The 12,500-nt window shown below is 43.5% G+C and overlaps 1 protein-coding gene across 6 annotated transcripts in view; it reads left to right on the forward strand.

Moving 5' to 3' along the window:
* The window catches only part of LOC123992498 (muscleblind-like protein 1), a 136,154-nt gene that overhangs the window by 99,022 nt on the left and 24,632 nt on the right, over positions 1-12,500 (forward strand). For all 6 annotated transcript variants that reach the window (XM_046293681.1, XM_046293680.1, XM_046293683.1 and 3 more), the window contains exon 4: positions 2,490-2,711. In XM_046293681.1, the coding sequence (XP_046149637.1) occupies positions 2,490-2,711 (222 nt within the window). The remainder of the gene's footprint in view (positions 1-2,489; positions 2,712-12,500) is intronic.

Here is a 12,500-nt window from a genome sequence, read left to right on the forward strand (position 1 = left end):
GAATAACTACAAAAAAATCCAGAAAAACGCATGTCAAAAATGTTATAAATTGATTTGCATTAATGAGGAAAATAAGTATTTGACCTCTCTGCAAAACACGACTTAGTACTTGGTGTATTGGTATATCCAAAAATCATATTTTACATTGGCGTGTTACGTTCAGTAGTTCCAAAACATGCAATGATATTGCAGAGAACCACATGAATTCACAGAAATACTAATTATAAATGTTTTATAAATGTTTGATGAAAATTCAAGTGTTATGCATGGACATAACACGTAATGCAACCGCGTGAGTCAGATTTTTCAAAAACTTCACGGAAAAAGCATAATCTGCCATGTTGCGCAGTCAACATTAATCATAAATAGCATTATAAATATTCACTTACCTTAGATGATCTTCATCAGAATGCACTCCCAGGAATCGCAGTTCCACATTAAATGGGGTTTTTTTGTTCGAAAATGTACATCATTTTTGTCCATTTATGTCCAAATAGCTTCTTTTGTTAGGGCATTTGGTTAAAAAAAATCAAAAAGCGCGTTTAGGTCCAGTCAGACGAAAAGTTCAAAAAGTTATATAACAGGTCGAAGAAACTTGTCAAACTATGTATAGAATCAATCTTTAGGATGTTTTCATTATACATGTTCAATAATGTTCCATTGTCTGTAGAAAAGCAATGGAACGAGAGCTACCTCTCAAGTGAAAGCGCATGACTGAGAACGAGGCTGAAGGCAGACTCCTTAGTCAAACAGCTCCCATCCGGCCCACCTTCACATGAGCAGCCTGAAACAATGTTCTAAAGATGGTTGACATCTAGTGGAAGCCTTAGGAAGTGCAAAATAACTATTATCCCACTGTGTCAATAGGGGTTCAAAAACTACAAACCTCAGATTTCCCACTTCCTGTTTGGATTTATTCTGTTATACTCACAGACATCATTCAAACAGTTTTAGAGGGTCCCCCCCCCCCTAGAACCACCAAGGACCCTGGAACACCACACCAACCAACCAAAACAATACAAATGTAAATATTCAACAAAATATACATAAACAAAAATAAAATCCTGCCCCAGCCAACCTCGTCCTCCCAGACCTCAGCCAACCTCGTCCTCCCCAGACCTCAGCCAACCTCGTCCTCCCCAGACCTCAGCCAACCTCGTCCTCCCAGACCTCAGCCAACCTCGTCCTCCCCAGACCTCAGCCAACCTTGTCCTCCCCAGACCTCAGCCAACCTCGTCCTCCCCAGACCTCAGCCAACCTCGTCCTCCCCAGACCCCAGCCAACCTCGTCCTCCCCAGACTCCCCAGACCTCAGCCAACCTCGTCCTCCCCAGACCCCAGCCAACCTCGTCCTCCCCAGACCCCAGCCATCCTCGCCCTCCCCAGACCCCAGCCAACCTTGACCTCCCCAGACCCCAGCCATCCTCGCCCTCCCCAGACCCCAGCCAACCTCGACCTCCCCAGACCCCAGCAACCTTTAAGAGGGATGGAAAAAACAAGAACAGCAGGGAACAGAAGACAAGAGCGACAGGACAACAGGACAACACAAAACACCCAGGCTAACTTGCTCTTACTGCAGATAGAATACAACAGACTGGCTCCAGGCTAACTCTTTCTGTCTCACTTTCCCTGTTCTCTTGTTCTGTCTTTCTCTCTTTCTGTCTCCCTGTCTCTAAGTCTTGTTCTTTCTCTATCTGTATTTTACTCCTCTTCACTCCTCACCTAGGATAGTCCGCATAGTCCAATATAGATGCTCTGCAGATGGTCATACCTAAAACAAACTGTTGATAAGGAACTGACTATCTGTTGTTAGCGGGTGATGTTACTCTTCAATAACACAGACCCCAAGACAAATCGGGGGGGGGTGGGGTTGTTTATTCAAAGAGGGCAAATCATAATCACTGTTATGCTGAGAGGTAGTTGTTCATTCTCCCCTGTCCTCAGTGATTCTCTCCGCAGGACAAAGGGACAGGATGTAGTTTTATAACCCAACTCTAGCCTGTGGTTGACCAATTAGAACTCTTTGCAATACAACTTGGCCAATGGCCAAATAACAAGTATCCTGTTTCAGGCTCAATGCCTAGACAAATTCCTCCCTTGTCTAAGACCCATTGATAATTAATTTCCTATTCCAGAAAAAACACTATTTCCATTGATCATTAATTCCCTCTTGACCTTTAGTGCTCCGCATTGTGTATTTATTTTCAAAATATTCATACACTGTTGATAAGCAACTAATTGCTATGGTTACGATTAGGATTTGGGTAAGGTTAAGAACAAGGTTTAAAATAAGGGTTAGGGTGAGGGTTAAGGTTAGGTTTAGGGTTAGGATAATGGTTAAGGTTAGGGTTAGGGCTAGGGTTAGTAGATAGTTAGTTGAAATGTTACTGTGCATCTACAATGGGCTATTCAAATGAAGTTTTACCTTTGTCCTCTAAGACTGGTTGAATATCTCCGACATCTTTTAACACCGATATTGTCTCCCTACAGCCGGTCCCCATGTTCTCTGTGACGCCCAGCCTTGCCTCTAATGCCAGTGCTGTCGTGGCCGCTGCATTTAACCCCTACCTGGGCCCGGTGTCGCCCGGCCTGATGCCTACTGAGATCATGTCCAGCACCCCGGTCCTGGTGACCAGTAACCCCAACGTCTCCATGCCCTCTGCTGCTGCTGCTGCCGCTGCACAGAAACTCATGAGGACAGACAGACTGGAGGTGAGTAGTTAAAATAATTACACATAAACACTGACTCAATCTGCTGTTCTTCTCTGCACTCTAGCACTTGATTTATCAAAAACACAACACGCACGGTTTTCCAAATCTATCATCACTGTTATTGAGTGCCAGGCTGGCAACTGGCAGTCAATGAGGACTGAATATCTTCCACCAAAGTCGATTTTCTATTCTGGGCTTGTGTCTTTTACATTACTAAAGGGCAGAGTTGAAAAGTGATGTGTAAACAGTTACATTATGTATCTAATACACAGCAGTTACAGTAACTAAACCTCTGTTACCGTAATATATTCATGATGTGTCAGTCTGTTACAGTAACTAAACCTCTGTTACCGTAATATATTCATGATGTGTCAGTCTGTTACAGTAACTAAACCTCTGTTACCGTAATAGATTAATGATGTGTCAGTCTGTTACAGTAACTAAACCTCTGTTACCGTAATATATTCATGATGTGTCAGTCTGTTACAGTAACTAAACCTCTGTTACCGTAATATATTCATGATGTGTCAGTCTGTTACAGTAACTAAACCTCTGTTACCGTAATATATTCATGATGTGTCAGTCTGTTACAGTAACTAAACCTCTGTTACCGTAATATATTCATGATCTGTCTGTTACAGTAACTAAACCTCTGTTACCGTAATATATTCATGATGTGTCAGTCTGTTACAGTAACTAAACCTCTGTTACCGTAATATATTCATGATGTGTCAGTCTGTTACAGAAACTAAACCTCTGTTACCGTAATATATTCATGATGTGTCAGTCTGTTACAGTAACTAAACCTCTGTTACCGTAATATATTCATGATGTGTCAGTCTGTTACAGTAACTAAACCTCTGTTACCGTAATATATTCATGATGTGTCAGTCTGTTACAGTAACTAAACCTCTGTTACCGTAATATATTCATGATGTGTCAGTCTGTTACAGTAACTAAACCTCTGTTACCGTAATATATTCATGATGTGTCAGTCTGTTACAGTAACTAAATCTCTGTTACCGTAATATATTCATGATGTGTCAGTCTGTTACAGTAACTAAATCTCTGTTACCGTAATATATTCATGATGTGTCAGTCTGTTACAGTAACTAAACCTCTGTTACCGTAATATATTCCTGATGTGTCAGTCTGTTACAGTAACTAAATCTCTGTTACCGTAATATATTCATGACGTGTCAGTCTGTTACAGTAACTAAATCTCTGTTACCGTAATATATGCATAATATATTCCTGATGTGTCAGTCTGTTACAGTAACTAAATCTCTGTTACCGTAATATATGCATACTATATTAATGATGTGTCAGTCTGTTACAGTAACTAAATCTCTGTTACCGTAATATATGCATAATATATTCCTGATGTGTCAGTCTGTTACAGTAACTAAATCTCTGTTACCGTAATATATGCATAATATATTAATGATGTGTCAGTCTGTTACAGTAACTACATTTCTGTTACAGTAATATAGTAAGAATTGATCAGTCTGTTACAGTAACTAACCCTCTGGTACCGTAATATATTCATGATGTGTCAGTCTGTTACAGTAACTAAACCTCTGTTATCGTAATGTACTCATTAGACTTATTAAGGAAACAGAGGGATGCAAATTAGCATAACTATCGCTTCCCACACATCATTAGCCCTGTCATTATCACTCACACACACACACTGACACACACACATACACACACACACACACTGACACACACACTGACACACACTGACACACACACACACACACACACACACACACACACACACACACACACACACACACACACACACACACACACACACACACACACACACACACACACACACACACACACACACACACGCTAGCACACATACACCACACACTAGCACACACACACATATATTGGCACACACACACGCGCACTCACACACTGGCGCAAAATACACACTTATGGTAGTCCATTGTATCCGATGACGACTTCCACTTCTGAGTTAACAGAGAGTCCAATCCGTGATCCACAAACTTTAATGCAGATGGGTCCTACGTAGTCAGTGTTGGCGGGGGCAGACATGGTTGTCTCCTGAGCTGTCCTTGCTGTCTCTTGTGATCCTCTCCTCCTCCTACCTCTTTACACCGTTCTGGCAGAGCTGCCTCCAGGTGGAACTGTTGGCAGCGGCGTTCTCTGGGTCTTGTGGGATTGATGTTGCACTTCTTCAGCAACGTTTCTAGATGGCCCATGTACCGCTTCGTCTCCCCCTACAGACCGCAGGCCAGGGTGTAGCTGCCTCACCTACAGACCGCAGGCCAGGGTGTAGCTGCCCCCCCCCTACAGACCGCAGGCCAGGGTGTAGCTGCCCCCTACAGACCGCAGGCCAGGGTGTAGCTGCCCCCCTACAATGACTTAAATGTAAATGTAAATGTAGCTGCCCCCCTAAAGACCGCAGGCCAGGGTGTAGCTGCCTCCCCTACAGACCGCAGGCCAGGGTGTAGCTGCCCCCCTACAGACCGCAGGCCAGGGTGTAGCTGCCCCCCCTACAGACCGCAGGCCAGGGTGTAGCTGCCCCCTCCTACAGACCGCAGGCCAGGGTGTAGCTGCACCCCTACAGACCGCAGGCCAGGGTGTAGCTGCCCCCCCCTACAGACTGCAGGCCAGGAAATGGATTGTGGGTTTTAAGTAAGCAAAAAGGATTGTTAACCTATGGTTGAACCAATTAAACTTAGCTCTGGGATGTTTCGATAAGGCAGTGAGTGTTTTCATAGGTTTTCCATGATCTGGAACTGTCTGCTGAATAGTGATAGATGAAGACTTCAGAAGTTGAATCTTGATTTAACAGTGTGTCTGGAGTGAGAGAGCGAGGGGGTGGGAATAAACTCTTGAACCTGTTGGGTCCTGGTTGATAGGAGGAAGGACATTTTATAACCTATGACGTCATATTTGTATATAAACTGTTGTTCGTGGTTTCATGGCAGCGAGCTCCGAGAATAAATATTATTATATATTTTTGATAAGACTGGTCTCTGTCTATTTTATGCAAATGAGAATCTTACAAATTCTCATAAAATAGACTAAGTGAATTTAATTAAAACCACTTGCTCCTACCTGGCACGCAGGCGTCCCATCTAGAGCTCTGGAAATGCAAATGCGCTACGCTAAATGCTAATAGTATTAGTTAAAACTCAAACGTTCATTAAAATACACATGCAGGGTATTGAATTAAAGCTACACTCGTTGTGAATCCAGGCAACAAGTCGGATTTTTAAAATGCTTTTCGGCGAAAGCATGAGAAGCTATTATCTGATAGCATGTAACACCCCAAAAGACCCGCAGGGGACGTAAACAAAATAATTAGCATAGTCGGCACTACACAAACCGCACCATTAAAATATAAAACATTCATTACCTTTGACTATCTTCTTTATTGGCACTCCTAGATGTTGCATAATCACTATTGGGTCTTTTTTTCGATTAAATCAGTCCATATATAGCCTAGATATCGATCTATGAAGACTGTGTGATAAATGGAAAAAAATAGCGTTTCATAACGTAACGTCATTTTTTAAAATTCAAAAAGTCGACGATAAACTTTCACAAAACACTTTGAAATACTTTTGTAATGCAACTTTAGGTATTAGTAAACGTTAATAAGCGATCAAATTAATCACGAGACGTAGTGTTTTTTATAGGGGTCCGTCTTGAAATACTGCCCGTGTACATTTACATTTACATTTAAGTCATTTAGCAGACGCTCTTATCCAGAGCGACTTACAAATTGGTGCATTCACCTTATGACATCCAGTGGAACAGTCACTTTACAATAGTGCATCTAAATCTTAAAGGGGGGGGTGAGAGGGATTACTTATCCTATCCTAGGTATTCCTTAAAGAGGTGGGGTTTCAGGTGTCTCCGGAAGGTGGTGATTGACTCCGCTGTCCTGGCGTCGTGAGGGAGTTTGTTCCACCATTGGGGGGCCAGAGCAGCGAACAGTTTTGACTGGGCTGAGCGGGAACTGTACTTCCTCAGTGGTAGGGAGGCGAGCAGGCCAGAGGTGGATGAACACAGTGCCCTTGTTTGGGTGTAGGGCCTGATCAGAGCCTGGAGGTACTGAGGTGCCGTTCCCCTCACAGCTCCATAGGCAAGCACCATGGTCTTGTAGCGGATGCGAGCTTCAACTGGAAGCCAGTGGAGAGAGCGGAGGAGCGGGGTGACGTGAGAGAACTTGGGAAGGTTGAACACCAGACGGGCTGAGGCGTTCTGGATGAGTTGTAGGGGTTTAATGGCACAGGCAGGGAGCCCAGCCAACAGCGAGTTGCAGTAATCCAGACGGGAGATGACAAGTGCCTGGATTAGGACCTGCGCCGCTTCCTGTGTGAGGCACGGTCGTACTCTGCGGATGTTGTAGAACATGAACCTACAGGAACGGGCCACCGCCTTGATGTTAGTTGAGAACGACAGGGTGTTGTCCAGGATCACGCCAAGGTTCTTAGCGCTCTGGGAGGAGGACACAATGGAGTTGTCAACCATGATGGCGAGATCATGGAACGGGCAGTCCTTCCCCGGGAGGAAGAGCAGCTCCGTCTTGCCGAGGTTCAGCTTGAGGTGGTGATCCGTCATCCACACTGATATGTCTGCCAGACATGCAGAGATGCGATTCGCCACCTGGTCATCAGAAGGGGGAAAGGAGAAGATTAATTGTGTGTCGTCTGCATAGCAATGATAGGAGAGATCATGTGAGGTTATGACAGAGCCAAGTGACTTGGTGTATAGAGAGAATAAGAGAGTGCCTAGAACAGAGCCCTGGGGGACACCAGTGGTGAGAGCGCGTGGTGAGGAGACAGATTCTCGCCACGCCACCTGGTAGGAGCGACCTGTCAGGTAGGACGCAATCCAAGCGTGGGCCACGCCGGAGATGCCCAACTCGGAGAGGGTGGAGAGGAGGATCTGATGGTTCACAGTATCGAAGGCAGCCGATAGGTCTAGAAGGATGAGAGCAGAGGAGAGAGAGTTAGCTTTAGCAGTGCGGAGCGCCTCCGTGATACAGAGAAGAGCAGTCTCAATTGAATGACTAGTCTTGAAACCTGACTGACTTGGATCAAGAAGGTCATTCAGAGAGAGATAGCGGGAGAGCTGGCCAAGGACGGCACGTTCAAGAGTTTTGGAGAGAAAAGAAAGAAGGGATACTGGTCTGTAGTTGTTGACATCGGAGGGATCGAGTGTAGGTTTTTTCAGAAGGGGTGCAACTCTCGCTCTCTTGAAGACGGAAGGGACGTAGCCAGCGGTCAGGGATGAGTTGATGAGCGAGGTGAGGTAAGGGAGAAGGTCTCCGGAAATGGTCTGGAGAAGAGAGGAGGGGATAGGCTCAAGCGGGCAGGTTGTTGGGCGGCCGGCCGTCACAAGACGCGAGATTTCATCTGGAGAGAGAGGGGAGAAAGAGGTCAGAGCACAGGGTAGGGCAGTGTGAGCAGAACCAGCGGCGCCGTTTGACTTAGCAAACGAGGATCGGATGTCGTCGACCTTCTTTTCAAAATGGTTGACGAAGTCATCTGCAGAGAGGGAGGAGGGGGGGGAGGAGGATTCAGGAGGGAGGAGAAGGTGGCAAAGAGCTTCCTAGGGTTAGAGGCAGATGCTTGGAATTTAGAGTGGTAGAAAATGGATTTAGCAGCAGAGACAGAGGAGGAAAATGTAGAGAGGAGGGAGTGAAAGGATGCCAGGTCCGCAGGGAGGCGAGTTTTCCTCCATTTCCGCTCGGCTGCCCGGAGCCCTGTTCTGTGAGCTCGCAATGAGTCGTTGAGCCACGGGGCGGGAGGGGAGGACCGAGCCGGCCTGGAGGATAGGGGACATAGAGAGTCAAAGGATGCAGAAAGGGAGGAGAGGAGGGTTGAGGGAGAAGCAACTGCTAAGCGTTCATGCAACTAACCTCTACCTACTACTGCACTAGATGCCTGCATCCAGAAGTTTCCCACACACATGCAGACACAGACACACACACGAAGACACAGGCACACACAAACAAGCAGACACAGACACACACACACACACAAAGACACAGACACACACACACACAAAGACACACACACACACGAAGACACAGACACACACGAAGACACAGACACATACGAAGACACACACACACACGAAGACACAGACACACACGAAGACACACGCAGACACACACACACGAAGACACAGACACACACAAAGACACAGACACACATGGAGACACAGACACACACGAAGACACAGACACACACACACGAAGACACAGACACACACACACACACACACACACACAGACACAGACACACACACAAACACACACACAGACACAGACACATACACACACGAAGACACAGACACACACACCATAAGACCTGATATATCACCCTCGTGTATTCCTCCAATGGAGCTTTAATTCTCCAATCAGAGTCATCACTTATTAGAAAACCTGATGTTCACCTGTGATTCTCAGGGTTCACTGCAAGACAATAGTTATTCATTGGGCAGTAAGTCAATCTCATGCATTATGTAGCGGTGCCTATGATGCACTAGTAGCCAGATACTAACAAAAGAAAATCATTGCGACCAGTTCGGAGAGGAGAGGAGAAGGGGAGGCTGGGGAGATGGAGAGAAAGGACGGGAGTGAAGGGGAGGGGGGCAGGATCGTTGGGAAGGTGATGTTGGGAACATGACTCAGTAAAGTGTGTTTAATTAACAAAGGTGTTGCGGAGGAAGTCTGAGGGCGAGTGGACAACTCTGTGAACGAGGGGGAAAAAAGATGGAAAATCAATGCCCAGCAGGCCAGTTAAGGTCTAATGGAAAGGAGAGGGAGAGGAGAGGATGATGCAGGAGGGAGGAAGGGGAGTGGCGGAGCAATTTGGATTTCACTAACTCGGGGTGATTTCACTGACCAAGGGGGATTTCACTGATGAACGTTTGAATTCACTGATGAGGGCTGATTTCACTGACCAAGGGAGGGGGGGGGTGATTTCATGGAAATAGAGAGGGAGGGAGGGGTATAAACTGATATGCATACAAATTCTGGCCAATCCCTGATTAGTTAGATTCCATAAGGAAATATGCTGTTGCCTCAGTATTCCCACCCACTATTAGTCTTACAGTACTTTGTTGAGTCACACCACGCTCCAACATCATTGGCTAAGAAGAGGGTTTGCTAAAAAATACCCTTCAGGGGCATACATATTTTAGTCTCTATCATAGTGTGTCATTGAAAATAAACAGCTGTTGGATTCTGCCGTTGAACTAAACGTTTGTGGGTTATTTGCTTTAAACTTGGAGTAATTCCTTTATTAGAATATTGAGCTAGCTTTGTTTTTTGTTTATACTTGAACTGGAGGTAAACTAAACTCACAATTTTCAGATTTCTTCCTACTGTCACGTTCTGACCTCAGTTCCTTTGTTTTCGTCTTTGTTTTAGTATGGTCAGGGCGTGAGTTGGGGTGGGCAGTCTATGTTTGTTTTTCTATGTTGGTTTTTGAGTTCGGCCTAGTATGGTTCTCAATCAGAGGCAGGTGTCGTTAGTTGTCCCTGATTGAGAATCGTACTTAGGTAGCCTGGGTTTCACTTTTGGTTGGTGGGTGTTTTGTCTTCCGTGTCAGTGTTTGTCACCACACGGGACAGTTTCGTTCATTTCACGTTTATTGTTTTGTATTTCGTAGTGTTCAGTTTATGTTTTTAAATAAACATTATTGATTATTGACACTTACTACGCTGCGTTTTGGTCCTCCGATCCTAATCGCTTCTCCTCCTCAGAAGAGGAGGACGAGATCCCTGACAGCTACCTTTGTGTTTTGCTCTCTTCTCCTTTCTTTCTTTCTTTCTTTCTCTCTTTCTTTCTCTCTTTCTTTCTCTCTTTCTTTCTTTCTTTCTTTCTCTTTCTTTCTTTCTTTCTTTTCTTTCTTTCTTTCTTTCTTTCTTTCTTTCTTTCTTTCTTTCTCTCTTTCTTTCTCTTTCTTTCTTTTCTCTTTCTCTTTCTTTCTCTCTTTCTTTCTCTCTTTCTTTCTTTCTTTCTTTCTTTCTTTCTCTTTTTTCTTTCTTTCTTTCTTTCTTTCTTTCTTTCTTTTTCTTTCTTTCTTTCTTTCTTTTTTTCTTTCTTTTTCTTTCTTTCTTTCTTTCTTTCTTTCTTTCTCTCTTTCTTTCTTTCTCTCTTTCTTTTTCTTTCTTTCTTTCTCTCTTTCTTTTTCTTTTTCTTTCTTTCTTTCTTTTTTTTATTTCTTTCTTTCTCTATTTCTTTCTCTTTCTTTTTCTTTCTTTCTTTCTCTTTCTTTCTCTCTTTTCTTTCTTTCTCTTTCTTTTTTCTCTTTCTTTCTTTTTCTTTCTTTCTTTCTTTCTTTCTTTTTTTTTTTTTTTTCTTCTTTCTTTCTTTCTTTCTTTTTTCTTTCTTTCTTTCTATTTTCTTTCTTTCTTTCTCTCTTTCTTTCTTTCTTTCTTTCTTTCTTTCTTTTCTATTTCTTTTCTCTTTCTTTCTTTCTTTCTTTCTTTCTTTCTTTCTTTCTTTCTTTCTTTCTTTCTTTTTTTCTTTCTTTCTTTTTCTTTCTTTCTTTCTTTCTTTCTTTTTTTCTTTATTTCTTTCTTTCTTTATTTATTTCTTTCTTTCTTTCTTTTTTTCTTTCTTTCTTTCTTTCTTTCTTTCTTTTTTGGTAGAGGAAAATCTACTGAGGCCACAATAAATCATCCAATCTAACCTGCATTATGATAATGAGGCCTCAATAAGTCATCCCTATCTAACCTGCATTATGATACTGAGGCCTCAATAAGTCATCCCTATCTAACCTGCATTATGATAATGAGGCCTCAATAAATCATCCCAATCTAACCTGCATCATGATAATGAGGCCTCAATAAATCATCCCTATCTAACCTGCATTATGATAATGAGGCCTCAATAAGTCATCCCTATCTAACCTGCATTATGATAATGAGGCCTCAATAAGTCATCCCTACCTAACCTGCATCATGATAATGAGGCCTCAATAAATCATCCCTATCTAACCTGCATTATGATAATGAGGCCTCAATAAGTCATCCCTATCTAACCTGCATTATGATAATGAGGCCTCAATAAGTCATCCCTATCTAACCTGCATTATGTTAATGAGGCCTCAATAAGTCATACCTATCTAACCTGCATTATGATAACGCAGCTGGCCTGTTGGGGCAGTAACTGTGAGGTAGAAATATGAGCCTCTTGTTGGCCAACCAGGAGCCTTCCCTGGGTTTAATTTCCCTCAGATGTATAGTACAGCTGTTAGAACAGGGCAAATAACTCTCATTGAGAGAGTGAGACAGAACAGGGCAAATAACTATCATTGAGAGAGTGAGACAGATCAGGGCTAATAACTCTTATTGAGAGAGTGAGACAGATCAGGGCTAATAGCTCTCATTGAGAGAGTGAGGCAGATAAGGGCTAATAACTCTCATTGAGAGAGTGAGACAGATGAGGGCTAATAACTATTGTTGAGAGAGTGAGACAGATAAGGGCTAATAACTCTCATTGAGAGAGTGAGACAGATGAGGGCTAATAACTATTGTTGAGAGAGTGAGACAGATCAGGGCTAATACCTATTGTTGAGAGAGTGAGACAGATGAGGGCTAATAACTATTGTTGAGAGAGTGAGACAGATGAGGGCTAATAATTATTGTTGAGAGAGTGAGACAGATCAGGGCTAATAACTATTGTTGAGAGAGTGAGACAGATCAGGGCTAATAACTCTTATTGAGAGAGTGAGACAGATCAGGGCTAATAGCTCTCATTGAGAGAGTGAGGCAGAT

This window comes from Oncorhynchus gorbuscha, linkage group LG13 (assembly GCF_021184085.1).
Source record: "Oncorhynchus gorbuscha isolate QuinsamMale2020 ecotype Even-year linkage group LG13, OgorEven_v1.0, whole genome shotgun sequence".
Taxonomy (NCBI): Eukaryota; Metazoa; Chordata; class Actinopteri; order Salmoniformes; family Salmonidae; genus Oncorhynchus; species Oncorhynchus gorbuscha.